The sequence below is a fragment of the Dermacentor andersoni genome, chromosome 3, assembly GCF_023375885.2.
Source record: "Dermacentor andersoni chromosome 3, qqDerAnde1_hic_scaffold, whole genome shotgun sequence".
Classification (NCBI taxonomy): domain Eukaryota; kingdom Metazoa; phylum Arthropoda; class Arachnida; order Ixodida; family Ixodidae; genus Dermacentor; species Dermacentor andersoni.
Genome location: NC_092816.1, coordinates 234390619 through 234411618, shown reverse-complemented (window position 1 = coordinate 234411618; position 21000 = coordinate 234390619). Strand labels below are relative to the sequence as shown.

The 21000-nt window shown below is 47.5% G+C and overlaps 1 protein-coding gene across 1 annotated transcript in view; it reads left to right on the top strand.

Moving 5' to 3' along the window:
* Positions 1-8055: 8055 nt before the first annotated feature.
* The window catches only part of LOC126535904 (glucose dehydrogenase [FAD, quinone]-like), a gene marked incomplete at its 5' end in the record, with an annotated part of 97393 nt that continues 84448 nt past the window's right edge, over positions 8056-21000 (top strand). Inside the window, one exon of the mRNA XM_055072245.2 lies at positions 8056-8268. Within this exon, the coding sequence (XP_054928220.2) occupies positions 8056-8268 (213 nt within the window). The remainder of the gene's footprint in view (positions 8269-21000) is intronic.

Sequence of the window (21000 nt, the reverse complement as noted above, 5' to 3'; positions counted from 1 at the left end):
GTCGATGCTTTTTAAGTGGGGGGTATTGACACGTGTACTTGTCTTTATCGGGCGACACGTTTTGCCGCCTAACAAATGTTATCGCACAGCGCGGGACGCGCATGCATGTATCCGAAGTTTCTGGAAAGTTATCGATGCTTCTATCCGCTGCCTGTTGTCGCCGAACCTTGTGTTATCTGATTTCATCGCTTGACACGAATTGTGTGGATCTTTGTAGAAGGCATGCGGGTCCCAACGCTTAGTCTGGAACATTCGATGACTGCTCTATAAAAGCCGACGCGCTTGACCCGTTGATCAGATTTTCGACGATCGCCGACCGTGTTCGCCGCTATCGTTGTACTATAAGTGTAGCCTCTTTTGTGGGCACAGGTTCGCCCAATAAAAGTTAGTTTTGTGTTCCACAGTATTGCTATTGTGTTCTTTGACGTCACGACCACGTGACAATATTGCAGTTACTTTAACAGCATTTAATTGACCACTTGACAAAAACTTCACTTCGCATAGATTCCAACACGTACACTGCATCTGCAGTTCTTTTTTTTTTTGCTTATTAATGTGATCGTTACTGCATGGCCACTTGCAGATTTGAAAACAAAGGTAAATAAATTTGTTGCAATATAACAATATGCGTAGATCACTGCGATTGCAAAACCAGAACTTGATACAAACATGCACACTATAGGATGCAGACAAATGCCCAGGACAAACTCCAGAATGTTTGCATCCTGATACTTATGAAAGTGAACAGTTTCATTCCATGGCTGTCAATGAGAGGGAGACAGAAAACTTAATTGTGTTGGTGGAACAAAAACGCATTGATAAGCTTAGAGATATAGTAATTGCTTAACACTCTCGAAATGAATAATTATAGCTTGCTATCGACTTTGAATCAGCCTTTCAACAGCACGAAAAGGAATCAGTTTTTCCAGCTCTGAACATTGAATTGCAGGAAGTGCAAGCAGGCATAAAATTCTGCCACTATAATCTGTTTAGGAATATTAAATTGGAATAAACATTGAGACTTGCATTTGTACTTTCTCTGGCTGAGCAACCTAGTTTGAAATGACTCCCATAAGCATGTCGTAACAATGTTGATCTAATACATGTTAAATGCATGACTAGCTTAAGAAATCTGGATGATTGCTATAAATTACAGCGAAGCAACTATAATGTTTTATAACATTAATAATATAATAATAATATTTATTTCCACAAAACAGGCTAACCGTGAGCGGCGTGCGAGGCTGAGCAGAAAGCCGAAAAATTCTACGGCAAGTGCGCCTGCCGTGGGCCTACGATCCTGCATTGTGAATACCGCGTATTGATATGGTCTTCTTGTTAGAAGTTCCGAGTATACTACCAGCGCGAGACAAAAAGTGGACGAGAAGCGTGTCTTTTATAATGCTGTGTTACAACGTACAATTTCCTGTCGGTCATTTTTCTACATTCAAATACAGGCATCGGTGCCTGCATTTCGCAGCCCACAATGAACAGCGCTACAGTGGGGGTGAATTTTACGACGTGCACCGCAAAGACATTGCACTTGGCCGTGTGTTTGCGAGCACTTCGTCTCGGTGCTCGTGAAACCCGTGCCCAGTGGCACAACGGTTATGGTCAAACATTGCGCATACACACGACAAAAAGTGCTTTCTGTCTTTATGGTTATTCACTGCCCTAGGCTTTACATTGAGCGTTCTCGCAGTATTTTTTCAACCTTTACATGGTGTTCCACATTTGATCTTATGAGACGCGATAACAATTTTTCTGATAAGCGAGTGTTGGAGGGCTAGTTTTGGTGCATTTGTATGTGCAAAAGTTTGTCTCGCCTAGCTTTCTTTTGCGATAGCTGTCATCCCATATTACGAGCCTTCTTGCAATGTTAACCTGGTCAAATTTCCTTTCAAGGTCTTTTTATTGGGGGCTTATTCTACATGTTTATATTTCCATTGCTTTCTCACTGTCCGTTCTTCTGAAGATTATTTGTTCACAGTGTGGCGAAAAAGTTGTACAGAGATTTAATACCAATGTTGTTCCCGCTGCCGTTTTAGTGATCAGTATACAGGGTGGTTTAACGAACACCAAAAAAAAAGTTTAAAGGATAAAAAAAATTTATTTATGGGGTTTTACGTGCCAAAACCACTTTCTGATTATGTGGCACGCCGTAGTGGAGGAGTCCTGAAATTTCGACCAGCTGGGGTTCTTTAACGTGCACCTAAGTCTAAGTACACGGGTGCTTTCGCATTTCGCCTCCATCAAAATGCGGCCGCCGTGGCCGGGATTCGATCCCGCGACCTCGTGCTCAGCAGCCCAACACCATAGCCACTGAGCAACCACGGCGGGTAAGTTTAAAGGTTGCCTCTCAGAGATAGCATCATTCCAGTTCGTGAGCTGGTCTGCTCTAAGAGGTGGACATTACTTTCACAAAAAAATATGCATAATCGCCTAATTTGAAATTACCTTAACTAATTACCTTATGGCTCATATTGCAATTTGCAAATTCAAGCCGAGCTATTCGCAAGGTGGATCCACCTGTACCGAATTCTCAGGATGACACCAGTTTCGAGACATTAATTCCCGAACTTTGCGCAGAAATGCACTGGCGTTCTATTTACTTCCTTAAGAAAACGTCGTTGCACGCATTGAAGCACAAAAGTGGAACGCCAATGCTTCTCTCCGCAAAATCATTGAAATAGCATCTCAAAAGAGGCGTCATCCTGAGAAATTGTTCTAAGTCGATTCGCCTTGCGAATCATAAAAACCTCATAAGTTAATTTCTGTTAATTAGTTGATAATATATTTCACTTTTGTAAGAAATGTTCGCCTCTTCGAGTCGACTAGCTCATAAACTCGAATACTGCTATCTGCCGCATGCAACCTATACACATTTTTCAAAGTGTGCGCTGAGACAACCAGTATGTCAGATTATGCGAACATAACGTACATGCAAAATGCCTATTCCCCCTTCTACAAAATCCTTGCTTTTTTATGAATTGCACACTGAAACCTTGCCAGTTGGGACAATACTTGATTGATAGAGTTTCACGTGCCGAAACCACGATATGATAAGGGACGCCGTAGCGCAGGACTAGGGAATAATGAGGACCACCTGAGGTTTTTTAACGTGCACCAAATGTACGGAACAGGGACATTTAGCACCTATCAGAATGCGGCCGCCGCATCCCGCGTGCTCGGGCTTAGCAGCGCTACGAAAATGCACTACGCGCCCACAGCGGCTATTTAGAATACGTCTTCGCAAAAAGGCCATTTTCGTTTCTTCAACTGAATGTTGCCTTTAACGTCATTGAACCTAGGGAATACTGCTTTATTGATTGTAAAGATATTATTTCATACTGGGGTATTTTTCATAAAAATGCGCAGAAAGACTCTGATCTAATTTTCAGTATCCGATATCTCGCTTTGCCGCGTGAACACTTACCATTCTATATGTTTTTGCTGATAGGCCTTGCATAGCCTACACAAAGCTTGTACGCAAGACCGAAATGCCGAAAATCTAGTTCCCTCAAGTGTACATTCTCCTGAGGTGATTATGCAAACGAAGGAAATTTACGATCAATATGAGAGACAGATTGATAGACACTTTCTTTGTCCGTTTAAGCTTTTGTTGGGATTGTGACACCCCCTTGTGGGGTCTTTAAGGAAATAAAGTGAAGTGAAGTGAAGTGAAGGTGTCGGTTTGTATGCGCTGGTCGTTGTCCTGTAATTGGTTATGACCATGTGGTGCTGATTATACTTTAAATAGTTTCTGCACATACACCATTTCATTTATTGAAGTAAGCACTATCAAGACAATTTGGCGATTCCCTTGTGCTCAGTGTGCTCGTCTTCTAATTGCATACTGCTTCATTAGCGTGGCTTCGAATCTCGCTGGAATGAAGGAGCTTTGTTTTTCTCTACGCTGTGGGAGAAACGATGGCGGGAATCGCGAGGTTGCCTAGAGACGACGAAAGAATCTGTTGTGTGTCATCGATGACGACAAGAATCATTTGCAAGGTGCAATAGGGAACTTAGGCAGCGTAACCGCGACCGAAAAGCCTCAAACATTTTGCTGAGCTTGTTTTTTTAACTCTCTTGACCTTCCGCGAGAGAAAAACGCATGAAGGCAAGAGGGAGAACCTAGTCTCAGTTCTTTGGACATGGAAAAATTATAGCACTTTCACTTCACGGTAAAGCATTGTTAGCGATTGCAACACGAGCGTTTATATGGTCAGCCATAATTAAATTGTTTAGCGCAAAACAACGGACACAAGAAAGACGGCAGGACCAGGCGCTACTCTCAACTGACATAATTTCATTGCCTCACTCCTTTATAGAGAGCAAAATCTACAAGAACATGCGCAGTGAGCACCATGTGCAGGAACCACTAACCACTACCACCACCAACCACGATATTGAAAAAGAGCCGTGATACCACTGCTCAAGAATTATCGGGAGTCCTATCTGTCTGCTTCTGGTCTCTGTCCGTGTCACTTCGCGCTACAATCCAAGACCATGTTACCGTACCAACTCGCCCAACTCTCTATCCTTTTGAATTATCGGAAGCTTTCTTCATACAGTCATTGGGGTCACAATGCATTAGTGTGCCTTCTTTAACCTTGTACAGTGCTGAACATGTTTTTTTTTTGGATTCTGTCGCATGAGTGCGCTCTGGTGATCGGATGTTGGTGGTTCCTGCACATGGTGCTCACTTGCCTACACTTGCTTCGACATATGTATGTCTTTCGTATGCCTTGAAGGTAAAATCCGCTGTGGGTCATCCATGTCATTAAAATATTCACAACTCCTCCACGGCCAGGCCGTTCCGTAACCGCCCAGGTGTACGGCCTCCTCTGTCCCTCCAGTTGGAAGCACTCAGAAAAAAACAGGGGTCCCTCTTTTAGAGAATGTCTTAATGGCTCCCACTCGGCTTCTAACGCCTTGGGAGTGTCAAACTATCCAATGCAACATATCTCTCTTAGAAATATCGAAACGAGCACCTGAGGCTAACATACAATCACATTTTCTTGAACCTAAAGAGAAGTATTCTTGTGACAAATTTTACACAGATGCTTCGAAGTGTACTGAGGGTGTTGCTTACGCAGCTCTCGACCCTCATTTTCAACATTTGGGGCATTAAGCCGACACATACGCTGTACTTTCGGCTAGTAAACACATAGGGCCCATAAATATCGCCAAGGCGGTTGTCTTTACAGACTCATTAAGTGTCGTGAGAGCCCTAATTAGCTTACGAAAGCATAAGAATTCCGTTTTGAATTAGCTGTATAGCTTGTTGTGCTCCGCATATATGTGCAACCAAGCGATTATCCTATGCTGGGTACCTTGCCATAAAGGTATAAAAGGCAACGTAGCTGCTGGCAAAAACACTACGTCATTGAGTTTTAGCGACACAGATGGAAATATCCCCATCCCTGCCACATACCTATAGCCCTTTCTCGGCCGTAAATTGAGGAATCATTGGCAAGCAGAGCGGGATACACAAACATTGAATAAGTTACGCATTATAAAACGAAAACTGCGGAATTGGGTAAGTGAGAAAACAGCATGGTACAAGGAGTACTTCTTTGCCAATTAAGAATAGGACACACTTACAGTACTCACTCCTACATCTTGACTGGGGGGGGGGGGGGGGATTCTTTTACTTGTTGTAGCTACGGCGATAGCCTGACAGTCCTCCATGGTCTTATCCAGTGCCCTGCAATAGAAACAGAGAGGAAAAATGATTTCCCTTCTGCACCTCGGCTCAGCATGGGTTCCGCTCTGGTTTTTCGTGCGTAACACAACTAGCCGAATTCACTCACGACATTGCACTCGGCCTGGACCATGGTGAACAAAGATTCACTCTTCTTAATCTGCGGAAAGCATCTGATGTCGTCCCGCACCATCTACTTTGCTTAAAATTATCATTCCTAGGCATTCCTGAACGTATTATCGGCTCGATAAAGGATAATTTGCACCTGCGCAAATAGCAAGTTGTTCTTAATGGGGTGCCATCGGCTCCAATGCACGTGCTATCGGGAGTGCCGCAGGGCTCTGTGCTTGGGCCACTTTTGTTCCTTGTTTATATTAATGATTTAGTAGTAGGCCTTAAATTAAGCATTAGACTGTATGCCGACTGCGTAGTGTATCGTACAGTGAAATGTCATGCCGATACGTCTGTCTTACAGGACGACCTTGAAAAAGTGTCTATCTGGTGCAAGCGGTGGCAGATGACACTGAATACTGGTAAATGCTACCACGTGCAGTTTACAAAGAAAAAGAAAAAATTCCCCAGTTCCTATTTCGTAAATAATATTGCACTCAGTACCGCTAAGGATGTTAAGTCCATCGGAGTTACGTTTTCTGAAACACTTGACTGGACTAATCATATTAACTCAATAAGCGCGAAAGCTTACCGTCTTCTTCACTTTCTCCGACGAAATTTTAAGCATTCTCCTTCATCACTGAAGGCAACCTTGTATTTACCAAACGTCAGACTTATTCTAGAATATGCATCCGTTACCTGGGATCCATACACTAAAAACCTCACAGACAAAACAGAACGCGTCCAGAAAAAAGCAGCACGCTTCGAAACAGGAAACTATAATTTTACTACCAGAGAATCCGGAATAACGCGAAGGGTTGGGTTGGAAAACTCTTTCTTCACGTAGAAAAATCTTAAGATTGAAATTCCTTTACAATATATATAAAAGTAAAACTGGTATCGACAAAGCACTGTTCATCAAGGAGCCCCATTACGTTTCATCTAGGAGAGACCACGCTAACAAAATTAGAGCTTATCAGTGCCGTACCAATTTGTTTAAGTATTCCTATTTTCCTAACACGATTAGCATTGGAATGAGCTCCCTAATGAAGTGTTGGCAGCGTATATTATTGAAAATGCTATTGAGAGCCATATTCTTTGATTGTTCTGTTATTCATCTCTACACATACGCTACTTCTTTTTTGCTAGTTACTTTGTTAGTTACTTTGTCACTTTCTTTGTTTGGTACTTTGTTAGTTTGTCTTCCGCTTTTGCGAAGTTCAGTGCTTAAACAATGTTGTATTTACTGATGTATTCTTTTGATGTTGCTGAATGTGTTTCCATTGGGACCACCTGTATTTTAACCCCCCCCCCCCTACGATAATGCCGCGGAGGCGATATAGGTATACCGAATAAATATCGGGAAAACGTACATCTTCACGCTCAATTTTTTCTTAGCGATCGACCTATTCTTAAACTGTAAATAGTCTTAGATTTCTTAGCCGAAACCGACACTGTGAAAATAATTTGGCCAGGAAATTTTAGCACCTGATTACCAGCCCTTGTATTCGAGGACCGTCTTCATGCTCTAGTGTAACTGTTGTGTTGTTTTCGTATATTTTTTACCAAGCCCAATTGTCATCGTCCACGCCCATAGCTAATCAGTGTCATTATTTTAGTAGCTATATATTCTACGCCATATACAGCGAAAATTTTTAGGCCCTTATACAGCTGTGTCACATCTACCGTGATGAATTCACTGTCCACGCTATTCACAATAAATTCTTAAAATTGCCATTTGTCATGGCGCTCTTCGGCCATAACTGGCCCTCGCGCCATTAAAGAACCGCACATCGTCAGGTACAGCTATTCTTTTATTGTGTAGTTCCGTAGACAACAAAAGCGGTCACCAGAACGCCTGCAGGGTAAGCGCAGATGTCAATGAAGACTGATTGATTGGTACCGCAACGGCTGCGTCATTTACTCGGTGAGAAGCGCACTCACACACGCCGAACCTCTCACTGTCACAACATGTCTATAGCACATCAGCTGATCTTAAGCCAGAACCACTATTGCCAATAAACAAGCCGAAAAAAAGTATTAAATGAGCTATCGCTTAATATTTGATCCAGAGCATCTAACCCTGCTCCTCTGTTGGTTTGGTATATATGGTAAAATGTTCCAATAACTGCCGGGCTCTGCCCTTCAAATGTTTGTTTTGCTTTGGCATAGCTGTGCTGTGTAAAGTATTTGGCTTGACAATAAAATTTCATCGCTCGTATTAACTACACAATTTTCTTCTCGCAGTGGGCGGTGGCTCAGCAGGCTCTGTGTTGGCCAACCGCCTGTCGCAAGACCCCTCGCACCGGGTCCTGTTGCTTGAGGCCGGCGGCGTCGAGGACTCGGTGACGGACGTGCCTATGCTGGCCTCCGTCAGCCACCACACGGACATCGACTGGAGCTTCGTCGCCGAGCCGCAAGAGGGCTGCTCGTTCGCACTCAGGGAACAGGTGGGCGCACCTGCTCCTCCAGCATTCGTCGGTGGCGGGGGATACTAAGCCATATTTTTGAATAAAGGAAATTAACGATGACAGGCGATAATGCTGACGAAATTTCAGCGAAATAGAATGTCATTATTCTTTTATTTCTGCGCAAGAACTGCAATTTTCGACGCTCTGCAAATGTTTTATTTCGAATATATTTGGCTGGACGCTCAAAAAGTTGCAAATTATGGAGAGAAAGTATTGTGAATAGAGTTGTCTTCTAAAAGACGCGTAAAAATTTACAAAGGCGGCCCTATCTTCGAACTTGCTGTACAAAAACCAAGTTTGTCATGTGTTTGTTTTTTCGTCGCACACTTTAAACTGAATTTAATTTATTTCTATTGACAATGTTCACAGTTACCGGTATAAAAATTATGAAAGCATGATTGCGATGTTTTCCCTTCGGGCCGCTTTAGTAAAATCTTGTTGCCAACGAATAAAAGAAACCTTTGCCATCAGGTAACAAGATTAGCTTCAGTGGGATTCCCGGAACGCATTATAGTCAGAGCGTCCGAAAAGGTAATAAGAATAGTAAAGGGTGTATAACCCACACATTCAAGGAACAGGCTTAGCACGAACAAAAAGCGCCTTGCAGTTGTACCTTACGCCCATCATTTTTACCATGGGCTAAGGAATGTTGCCAGCCGGTATGGTGTTGAAGTGGTTTTCAGCGCTCCTAACGAGGTGCAAAAACTCTGCCAAGCTATTTCAAATAAGTTTGACAATAGGGCAAAAAAATGCAGCTGCCGTCTTAAAGAAGATCAAAACTTCACAAAATACAGAATAGGTGTTGTGTACCGGCTTCCATTAACCTGTGGCAGCGTGTGCATAAGACGAACCGGTCGGTGCATAAACACACGCCTAAAGGAACATGAGCGTTCTCTTGGTAAAGGAAACTATTCGCACTTGTCGAACCACTGTAATCTATGTCATTGTGATCCGGTATTTTTTGGCACTGGCATTTTGTTTCCAGATAAAAACAAACACGTGAAATCACAGAAGTGTTTCATATCAAAAAGTGTGCTGAAAAATGCATAAGCCAACCATCGGTTGCAATCACTGAAAATGAATTTGCCTTTTTAAATACTGATTGAACCTTCTTAATCTGTTTTTAATCTGTTTCTCTTTTACTGACGACTCTTGTTGCCCATGCTCAGAGCTGATAGCTGGCGTATATGTTCGGTAACTTTCCGCAAATAAAACAGTTGTGAGTAAGCGCTCGTGCGGCCCCCTTCACTGTGTCCTTGTCAATTGTGCGCGCAAAATATTTCACTTTGAAGACAGGACCCCTGGGCTGCCGCCAGAAGAGGCACGCTTGTGAAGACGTCAACGGGGCAAGAGAGCAACCACCACTATCCACAACCAGACGCCATTTCTACGAACTGTCAAGCTCTACAGGAGAACTTCCGCGAACCAACGGTGACGGACGTGCCTATGCTGCTAGAAGAAAGGATCAAGCCGCCCCTCCCGGACCTACAGGCTCACTGAAAGTGAGAGCCGCTGCAAAGCCACGACGAGGGCTTACCTCGTCAACTGGGAGAATAGACCAGGCGCCCTTTCCGCGAACTAAAGACGCCTAGAAGAAAGGAAAAACGCCTCCGATAGCGAACCTGGGGGCTTGGTAACTGCGGAGGCGGGCCCGTACCGGCTCACTGAATGTGGGAGACGCCCATTCACAAACCAGACTCAGTGCCTGGCACGTGACGTTGACGTGAGCAAGATCGCGCCTACGATTTTAGAGAGCCCATTTAAAGGGGCTCTGCAAAGTACTTTTACACTTCATCCTCTTATCATCTCTCACCAACCTTTGAATGAACAGTGCAAGTTTCGCACTAGAAGTCGTCTCGTCCTTGCCTGGTCGCCATGGTCTACCGTATGCCTGCAGCCTGACGACAACGGCAGGCTTACCCAATAGTAACGTCGGTGCAGCTTCGATAAACAGATGTCGCAACAACTGATCGGCAGCGGTGAGGTACAGTACCCTGCGATACGCACAAACTCGTGGACAACTTTCTGCGGCTATGAAGTTAAAACTGCGGACGCGTGGCTGCTGCTCATGTGTTCCGTGCCAAGTAATCCGGCAGAGTTTTACAGTGCTTTCGATTGCTCGGAACCAAGTCTTAAAGCTTGTTTGCTCGGAAGAGAAGCAGAATCGATGTAGCTTCCACGTGCGGCAGTTTCGCGTTTCCCCAGAGGCGGAAGGGAAAAGCCGCAAAATGAGTAAACCTTTACACTCTGTGATGCGTTCAGTCTTAATTAACTGATGCTAATTATTTGTTTACGTTTTCTCTTCTCTAGCCGAAAATAACGTGTAGTAAAGCGCGGGACTCTTCGGAGAAACGCTCTCACTTGTGAGTGCTTTGTCTCCGTAGCTTTGCCTTCATTTCCCTAGAATGTTGTCCGCGAGTATAACAAAATTAACAAGCATGGTGTCACGCGTGCACAAGCCAACATGAACACATCTCACTCGATGACTGAGGAAACTCGCTGTGAAAACGATGCAGTGAGTAAACCCGGCAGCAGCAGCGAGCGCATTGACCTTCGTGCAGCCGCTCGCATCAACGCGCACTGCGCCTTGAAAACACAGCGCGGACTCCTGTAGCAGATGCCCATCGCAGATTGCTTTCAAGACACAGCGTCGGGGGCACGCGGCTATCGGGACGCATTTTTACAACGGCTAGTAGGTACAGCGAAGCGTGGTATTTCTCGCCGCGATTGAAGTTTCTGCGCAGGCGCAAGTAAGAGCAGGTGCGAGACAGAAAGTCTGGGGGCCTTTGTTCCTTGAATATGTGACTCTGCCTAGGCACTACGGTGGAGAGGTTTCCTTGCGCGCGTAGCGTGCGTTTGTCCTAAGCGGGCCGGCATGGCGGAGGGCGGTCGAGTTTGTTTGCGCTCGGACGCTGGCTGCCGGCGCGGTGAAACAGGTGAACCAGTGCGCACTGACAACCCATTTGGTGATCGCTGTGTCTAAAGGTACGACGGAGAGATTTTGCGCACTTACTGCGCTGGTGTTCAGTCAGTCATGCCGGATCATAAGTTGGTCGCGCCTTACGGCACTCTACCGTCAAAAAAAGGAGAAAAAGAAGAACACTCATCTTCCCGAGGGAGCTATAGGGGCCGTAGCAGAGGCCGGGCCTGCTCTCCTGGATTTTTCAGGAGCATTTTTTAGTGGTCCCCTTTGAATGAAAGAAACGCACAGCGCCTTAGCAACCACGGTTTAACACGATTGCCTGATGTCACGCTGTGAAGATTATTGACCTTGCGTCTCGTCCACGTTAGGTTCGGTCAGCTTAGGTTTAGGTTAGGTTAGCGTGGCGCAATGTATTGTCACAGCGGTTACGCCGCGCGTATTATTGTCTTTGCGTCTCAGCCACGTTATGTTACGTTAAGCTAGGTTAACGTTGGTTAGGTTAGCGTAAAACGCGTTAAGGGGCGTGGCGTATTTTTATAACGGACGGTATACAAATTTAAACAAACCATTTAAAGCCATTTAAACACAACAGCACTTGTCTGTGTCGTGTCTCCCTCCTTGACCCTGTCAAAATGCGCTGTTGGAATCTCGGCGCTGACACCCGTTGTTGCAAATGGGTCGCAAGCCCCAAGGGTAGCGTTGGCCTGGCGGCCTGGGGCACAACTGGAAGCATCCGAAGGTCCCGGCAAAGCATGAGTCGACTGGTAACAGAACTTGTTTATTATAGCATCGCAAAAGAGCAACCGGTCAGGTCGACCGAAGTGGAGAGACGGGAGTGCACGTTACTCAACAGAAGAAATCGGAGCCTCTCTCTTGGCGTCCGGGGGCAGCTGCTCTTATACTCTCGGAGTTGAGGGCAAGAGGGAACGTCTCAGGAAGAGGCCACGTGACTGCGGGGCACGGACACGCTGAGAGACACGTTGGGACGAGTGTAGTGACGCATCCGCCTGGCGGGCGCCGGTCAGACCTCCTCGCTTCACACTTGGGGAGCTCCCCTCCCCGGCTGCCGCGCTTTGACAAGCGTGGGCACCAACATGCACACACACACACACACGCACACACGAAGACACGTGGCATTGAAACACGCCTGGACGCGCTTGGCGGGGAGGCGTTGCGGCGGCGTCGAACGGGCCAAAATGTCCGCCGCTTTGAACGAAGCCCCGGCGTCCGTTGCATCCGCGCCGGCTATACCGCGCGTCGTAGGCGAAACGTAACAGACCGCCCCGCCGGGGGAAGGAGATCCCGATGGTCAGGGGACTGCATCCGCTGTCCGGAGGGATCTCGCTCGATGATGCTCATAACCGAAGTCGGTCGTCCCTCGGCGTTTCTTGAGCGCAGCGCACAGAGATGGCCTCGTTCTCTCGTTCAGGTTCACACAGGACACTGCAAAGTGACTTCGGGAGAGTTGACATATTTGTTCTCGTTCCCGGCAAGCGTTAGAACTACGCCGAAACTCAACCGCTCAGTCAGCAAGCACGAAACAACCCTCACCAAGTCCTGCCAGGCTCTTTCCCCTTTTATACCACTGCCTAGTTCCTTACAGTAGTCTAGCAGCACTCGGAACTCTTTCCCGTTCACGAGGAGGTCTCGCATGTAAGGCTCGAGAAGCTTCATGTTCTCGTCAGTGCTGCATAATGACAAAAACACGACTTTTGTTTTTGTTTCTGGACACTGCGCCGAAAAGTGACCCGGCTTCTGACACGCATAACACACGCGCACTTGCCTCGTCTCGAACCGCTTTCTGCGTTCGGCTTCGGCTGCCGCCGTCTCCTTACGTTTGGTCGGACTGCTTTCACTCGCATCCGCACTACGTGTGTCCCCCTTTGCTCTCATGGGCGTGAACTTCGGCCTCTCAAACTTGGAGCCAAATTCACCCTTTTGACCGTCCTTAGCTCCACGAGCCCGACGCGTCACAAACTCTTCGGCTAGCTCAGCGGCTCTAGCCACCGTACTAACGTCTGGCCTATCCAAGACCCAGTACCGCACGTTCTCAGGTAACCGACTATAAAACTGTTCCAGCCCGAAACACTGCAGAACTTTCTCGTGGTCACCAAACGCTTTCTCTTCTTTGAGCCACTCCTGCATGTTTGACATAAGCCTGTAGGCAAACTCTGTATATGACTCACTTTTACCTTTCTCATTTTCCCGAAACTTCCGACGGAACGCCTCCGCTGACAGCCTGTACTTTTTTAGCAGACTCGATTTCACTTTGTCGAAATCCTCTGCCTCTTCTCTATTCAAGCGAGCGACTACGTCGGCCGCCTCGCCGGGTAACAAAGTGAGCAAGCGCTGTGGCCACGTTTCCCGAGAGAACCCCTGCTTCTCGCACGTTCGCTCAAAGTTCACCAGGAACAAACCAATGTCCTCTCCAAGCTTAAACGGCCGCATCAGGTCAGTCATTTTGAACAATACTCGTTCTCCTGCACCGTGTGCCTGACTTCCATTACGAGCGCGTTCCATCTCTAACTCGAGACGCTTCATTTCCAAAGCGTGTTGACGGTCGCGCTCTCTTTCTTTCTCTTGTTGCTCTCGTTCTATCTGTTCTTTACGTTCACGCTCTTGTCTTTTTGCCGTCTCCCTCTCCTCAATGGTCTCAAGGCATTCCGACAGCTCGTCATCCTCAGCTTCTAACTCAAGAATAGCCCTTAGCAGTTCTGGTTTTCTGAGTTTGTCTGAGACATCCAGACCCAACTCTCTTGCAAGCTCCAGCAATTTCGGTTTGCGCAACGACTTCAAATCCATGGCTGCTATGAATGCTGCTTTCTCTACTGCCTACTATTGTCTTGCCGCAAACTAACCCGGCAGCAATGACAACCGCAATTACCAGCTCTGTTTATGACACTAACAAAAGCCTGGCAAAACTCAGAAGAAGAAAGTCCCGCACTCACCAAACCTCGCAGCCAAGAATTCAGCGCAGTCGTTCCGCTGCAGGCAACCAGTCATCACACAGGGCTCGTTGCGCTGCTCCCGGATGGTCGTTGTGCTGCTCAGCATACAGTCAACTGCATATCTTCGCTGCTGGCCTCCGTTGTCGCGATCTCACCGCTGGCAGACAGTTGTTGGAATCTCGGCGCTGACACCCGTTGTTGCAAATGGGTCGCAAGCCCCAAGGGTAGCGTTGGCCTGGCGGCCTGGGGCACAACTGGAAGCATCCGAAGGTCCCGGCAAAGCATGAGTCGACTGGTAACAGAACAACTTGTTTATTCTAGCATCGCAAAAGAGCGGCCGGTCAGGTCGACCGAAGTGGAGAGACGGGAGTGCACGTTACTCAACAGAAGAAATCGGAGCCTCTCTCTTGGCGTCCGGGGGCAGCTGCTCTTATACTCTCGGAGTTGAGGGCAAGAGGGAACGTCTCAGGAAGAGGCCACGTGACTGCGGGGCACGGACACGCTGAGAGACACGTTGGGACGAGTGTAGTGACGCATCCGCCTGGCGGGCGCCGGTCAGACCTCCTCGCTTCACACTTGGGGAGCTCCCCTCCCCGGCTGCCGCGCTTTGACAAGCGTGGGCACCAACATGCACACACACACACACACACGCACACACGAAGACACGTGGCATTGAAACACGCCTGGACGCGCTTGGCGGGGAGGCGTTGCGGCGGCGTCGAACGGGCCAAAATGTCCGCCGCTTTGAACGAAGCCCCGGCGTCCGTTGCATCCGCGCCGGCTATACCGCACGTCGTAGGCGAAACGTAACAGCGCCCTGTTCTGTTTAAAAAGAAACGTATTCTTATAGCGGTTGCGGGGCCGTTGAATGTCGCCGACACCCTTTCAGCCGCTCGCGTTCAACCGCAGTTGCTAAGACGCTGTGCCTTCTGCATTTTCAATATATGCGAATTGGCATCTTCCACGGTCCCTACTTTCCCACGGAAAGATCTGGGATGTTATCACCTGTTTCACCACGCCGGCAGCCAGCGCCCAAGCGTAAACGAACTCGATCCCACTTCACGACGCCGGCATGCCTATGGACAAACGCATACAGCAGGCGCTAAGAAACTCCTCCGTAGTGCCTAGGCACACTCATACATTCAAGGAGCAAAAGCCCCCATATTTTCTCTCTCGCACCCACTCTTACTCGCGCACGCGCGCCAGCGTCCGGCGCCTCCGCAAGTGCGACGCCCCGCTGTACCTACTAGAAATTGTAAATATACGTGCCCGGGTCGCCTGAGTAGAAAGCATGCCCCTCCCCCCCGCTACCCTTCCCACGAGGCCTTGCGCGCGACGAAAGCCGGCGAGTTTTCTGGATGCTTTCTGCCGTTGCGTACGCGAGAGCTGTGATCGCCAGCTCACCCTCGCATGCTTTCACTCGCACATACACCATACGGCGCGTGGCGACGAATTTATCACTCATGGACTTTATACGGAGCCTCACGGCGACACCTACGCCGACAACAGAAATGCGCCTTGAGTGTCCATTTAATTGCTACGGCAATAAAAGCAGTTCACACTCGAGCGTTCTCTGCTAACCGAGCCTTGTGGCGTTATCAATCACGAGTAAGGAGACTGTCTTTTCCGTTTTGGTCAGCGCACTCTAATTAAGCTGGTTAAGAGAATAATCATCGGTCTGAGCCTAGAAAATGGTCATAAGAAATTGTGGGGCCACTTCCTCATGGAGGCCCTCTAAAGTCAGTCTTCTCGTCTTTCAGAAACGTACTATCCTTTGCGAATTCAGGTGTCATTCGTAGAAGGTCTGATTAGCAAGTATCCCTACCATCATCAGGTAAACTTTCCGAGAAGTGTGGACGACGGGAAGAAAATATTTTGTGCCATACTCGCAGAAAACTCGCACAACTTAATAAGTCTCGCAGAAAGCGCATACGATAACCACCGTGGTTGTTCAGTGGCTTTAGTGTTGCACTGCTATGCACCAGGTCGCGGGAACAAATCCCGGACGCCGTGGAAGCATTTCCATGGAGACGAAATGTTAAAAGGCCCGTGTAGCGTGCATTGGGTATGCTTTAAAGATCCACAGGCGGTAAGGATTGATCAGTAGTCCTCCATTACGACGTGCCTCGCAATTAGATTTCTAGTTTTGGCGCGTAAAACCTCAGAGTTACTCATGCGTACCCCCGGGAACAGCGACACTCAAGCTTGAAGCACTAGGAGTCCATAATACTATAAGAGAAATTATAGACGCCCACCTCACAAGCCAACGAGAACGACTAGCCCTCACGCCAACAGGAAGAACAGTCCTAGCGCGCCTAGGCTACCCCACACACAGCAAAGGCCACGAACAAGCAATTCATCTGGCCCCCAACTTCCGAGAGCACATCAAGGTAGCCCCTATCCCCAGAAGCATGCACCCGGAACATCATGCCGATCGTCGCCAAGCTCGCGCAAAAGCTCTACAGACAAGATATGGCAGTCTCCCTACCACACTATACACAGATGCCGCGCAGTACCCCCAAAAAGCAGCCATGACGGCCAGCGTTGTCGACTATAATCTACAAGAGGTGGTCTCGATGACTGTCCGCACTGCCAGCGCCCTCGTAGCGGAGGAGACAGCCATCGCCTTGGCCATCACCTCTAGTCTGACCAACGAGTACATCACAATTATTACCGACTCCCAGGCAGCTTGCCGTAGCTACGCGAGAGGTCGAATATCTTCAATCGCCCACCGACTCCTCAAACAGGCCTCCGCATTCCCGGACGTTGAAATAGTGTGGACTCCAGGACACGAGTCCCTCCGTGGAAATCAGCGTGCGCACGCTGTAGCCCGAGCTCATGCCTCCCGGGCGCCACAAGAGAGGGATACGGACGCATTCATGGAACCCGTACCTTTACAATACAACGCCATACTACAACACCACAGATTGAACAGACGACAATACCCACCTCCACACAAGACTCTCTCACGTGAAGACGCCGTAACATGGAGACAACTACAAACCAATACATACCCACATTTAAGCAGATTACACGCAATCCACCCTACACTATATTCATACAAATGTTCCCTTTGTAATGATTACGCCTCCCTATATCACACCACATGGGCGTGCCCCAACGTGAAGGCGGCCCCGCAAGTACCCAACCCCACACCCGAGCAGTGGGAGGCCGTGCTGACTAGTTCGGACCCTCGTAACCAGCAGCAACTGGTGCGGCGGGCCCGGGAGACAGCAAGAGCCGCAGGAGCCCTGGACTAAGGGTGCCTCCCGCACAAGCAGAAAGACACCTGCTTGTCCTTTCTTTTTTTTTTAAATAAATGTTTCTCCTCCTCCTCATTTAGCGCGCTAACGTTGAAGTAGTTTTCTCAGTCAGTCTCATGCAAGTTGAAATATATTTATAAGATGCCAAATCCGACACTGGATAAGATGAACGCCTGCATAAAGCGTCATAGGACGTAATTTGTGAACTACAGGTAAGCAGGTGCGTAACAGACACATCTTTCCTGCAGTAACGTAATATCTCGGGCAGACGAGCCGCTGCGGGATTGGCAGATTAACAGAGCATTGTAATAATATCAGGAAGGAACGCGATGTGTGGCTGCCATTATATTGTAGCATATGTAGATGCGAACCATCTTTGTCAAAAGGCCCTGGTTTTATCGACATATCTCTATGTGTCGAGCTAACAAGATTATTAATAGAAGAAACAAAAAGTAAATTTGGGCACTGAGCGTGCAAGGACTCCGGTCCTTCTCTTTGTTCGAAGTAGAAATACCATTTGTGAATACATCCTTGTGTGCATTTCATAGTGTGACAGGGTTTGTGTGAATGTATAAATTTGTTAAAGGCCGAAAGGAGGCCATAAATCTGCGCCAGGTATTTTTGATAGCGCGTGGGTGTCGTCAATGTGCCTCCGCTTGAAATAAACCATCTGCCGACAGTTACAACTCGTCCTTTTGAAATGCTTTACGTTTGTTGCTCTGCTATGACAACTACTTTAGAACGTTCGAATAGGCTCGGTTCAGACCGATCGAGTGATCTTAGCTTTTTTATAAAATTTTCGTTGAAATGAAAAATAGACGGGGCCCCTGTGTTTTCTTTACACACACTCCTTTACACTTTGCTATTTTTCAACAATACAAAAGAAAACACGTTCACATTTTCACCAATTAACCTGCCTACTGACGGTAACGCACGTGTTACAACATAGGAACTAAAGGTGTATATCCATGAAGTCACGACTTTTTTCAGGAATTCTAGCCCCATTTTCCACACAGGGTGTGTTACAGGCTATACTTTTTTTTTTACAAAAAGGGTATTGGCATGGCAAATGTATCGTTTATACAAATGTGTTCCTAGGCAAGCCGAACCTAATTTACTGCGAATAACGTATTTTTAGAAGGCTATTTACAAAATAGTATTTGATTTTCTTTTATTAGAACATTGGCGCAGTTCTTTATGCAGCAAGATTGGAGGCAATCACATTCTATACACATCAATATTTAAAATAAGGTTGAAAGTTGCTCCTGGTATCCGATATTCACCATTGAATTTCAACGCCTAATGAAAGAAATCTCGATACCTAGTGTGATGGTCTGATGGAAACATCCTGGGACGAAGCCTGTGATGAAGTTTCAACGATACGACTCACGGCGAACACAGCCGGTCGCGGCAGATAGGCAGCACGTGCCGTGACCAGCCCCGACGTCCACTTTCAACGCGCTTTTCGTCACGACACGTTTCCGTCTGACATGTTGCTCCTGGCGAGTTGACTTCGATAATGGCGGAACTGAGCGTAAAAATTGATGATGAATTCTCGAGTTACGTGAGATTTTCAACATAAAATCTGTCGGTGCAATAAAAGTTGCCGCCTCCAACTTATAAATTTGAATAACTGCACTCCCCCCCCCCCCCCCTCGCATCCCTATTGTTATAATAAAATGCTTAATGAACAATCTTGTGTTTATATTACTCTGAAATTCATATTAGTGTGGCACACTATGTCCGCTTCGCCGAGGAACTTCTCTGCAATATCGGCGCGTTCGCTACACTTAAGGCTTTGCATAAAAAGTACATTCTGAGAAAAAAAAGACAACCTGTACTTCGTCACCAGAACGTGCTACGGAGTATACAGACGTTTACAGTTAATATTGTCTCAATAGCTTCCCTTCACACAATACGGGGAAACATTATTTGAGACATTAGTGAACTATGTAGGGAAATTTCTTCACAGATATCTCGAGAATGGCGTGAATCTATTCATTTCACTTGAATCAATTTGACTTTATTGCAACGCGGCTGAAATCAGACATTCGCTAGATTTCATTTACGCGGGAAAAAAAAAGACAAGCTATCTTAAAGGCATCTTGTTGCTGCTGGAGGTGGAGTTTGGGTCGGTAATCCACCAAGCCCGTTGACGAGTCATGGTAAACGTCTAAACAGAATGCGCATCGCCGTGTTGAGACGTAAAAATGTTCCCGTGGCGGGTTTGCTCGAGTAACAGCATTTTTCGCGGTAGAAAAATGTGTGCGAGCCAGGACGCTATTTTTCCAGCTCGGCTGTTTTCTCCTGATTTCCGCGTACACCTCTGGACAGCCACCGTGGTTCGTAGGGCGGATGCAAGTAGACGTCCCTGTGCCTCTGCCGGGGATGTAGACTTTCGCGACGGCTGCGTCTAGGAAGCGGACCGGCGTCCAGAGCGACATCGACGTAAACGACATCATTGTCTTCTCGCTCAGCAGTGAGGACTTCTCCGATGGCACCTTTAAGCCTATGCGGAGCCGCAAGGCGAAACGAAGACACTCCACCAGGGCATCCATGTATTCGAGCACTCCACCGGTAGCATAAACTCGGAATACCGCAGTCAGTACGATTCTATTTGTACCAGAACTATCTACCCACAACATGAAATGACCCAATAGACAGTCGGTCTCGGTGCAACTTGAAGCGATGGCGCCAAAGCAAGTTAAAGATGTCACAGTCACCTCACGAAAAATATTTTGGCTGTTGGCACGGCGCTGGGTACTTTGAGTAAACTTACAGAATTTGCTGGCTTGAAGGTCCGCTCGCATATTCCTCTGGACAGTGGCACAACTACTGGTGTCATCTACGACGTGGACGTCTCCATCTCCAACGCTGACTTGCCGATTCTGGTGAAACCAGTCATTGATGGCGTCACCATAACCCGTGTCTCGCCTCGGCACATCGCGCTGTGTGAAAATAATTTTCGAGGGCGAGTCTCCCTCTGCGACCATTTATTCCAAGGCCACTCCGATGCCGAAATTGTGTGAGGGTGGGAAACGTGAGCGCCGTGTGCGAGAACACAAGAGTTTGCTCACGCGGCAGCGAGCCCCGCGCGGCAAACTCCTCTGCAGTCACGGTTCTCAAATGCACCTGTTGCCTCGGGTATCATCACGCTTCCTCGAAGGACTGTCTCAAAATGAAGGAAAAGGCAGTCTCGAAGCCAATCACTAGAGACCATTCGTCTCGTTGGGAATCTGTTGCGGCAATTAAACGCTGATGCCAACGCCGCTTTACAGAGTAAACCACATCCGACGCCTCCTCCTCTCTCCCTTAGGCCTGGCGGAATTCAATCTAAATCTGACAGCAAGGTCATGGCGGAGAACGATACAACTTGGTCCGCACTACTAAAACCACAGCCAGAGCCACAGCGGAAGTCACAACTGAAGTCAACACCGAAGCCACAGCTGATGCCACAGCCGGAGACGGAGCCGCGTTGTGACAGACCGCACCACCGTAGAATGCATAGCACGGGTTCAGGACAAATTGCCCGAAGGCCGGCAAGTGGTTATCTGATGAATACTTTATGAATGCTCTT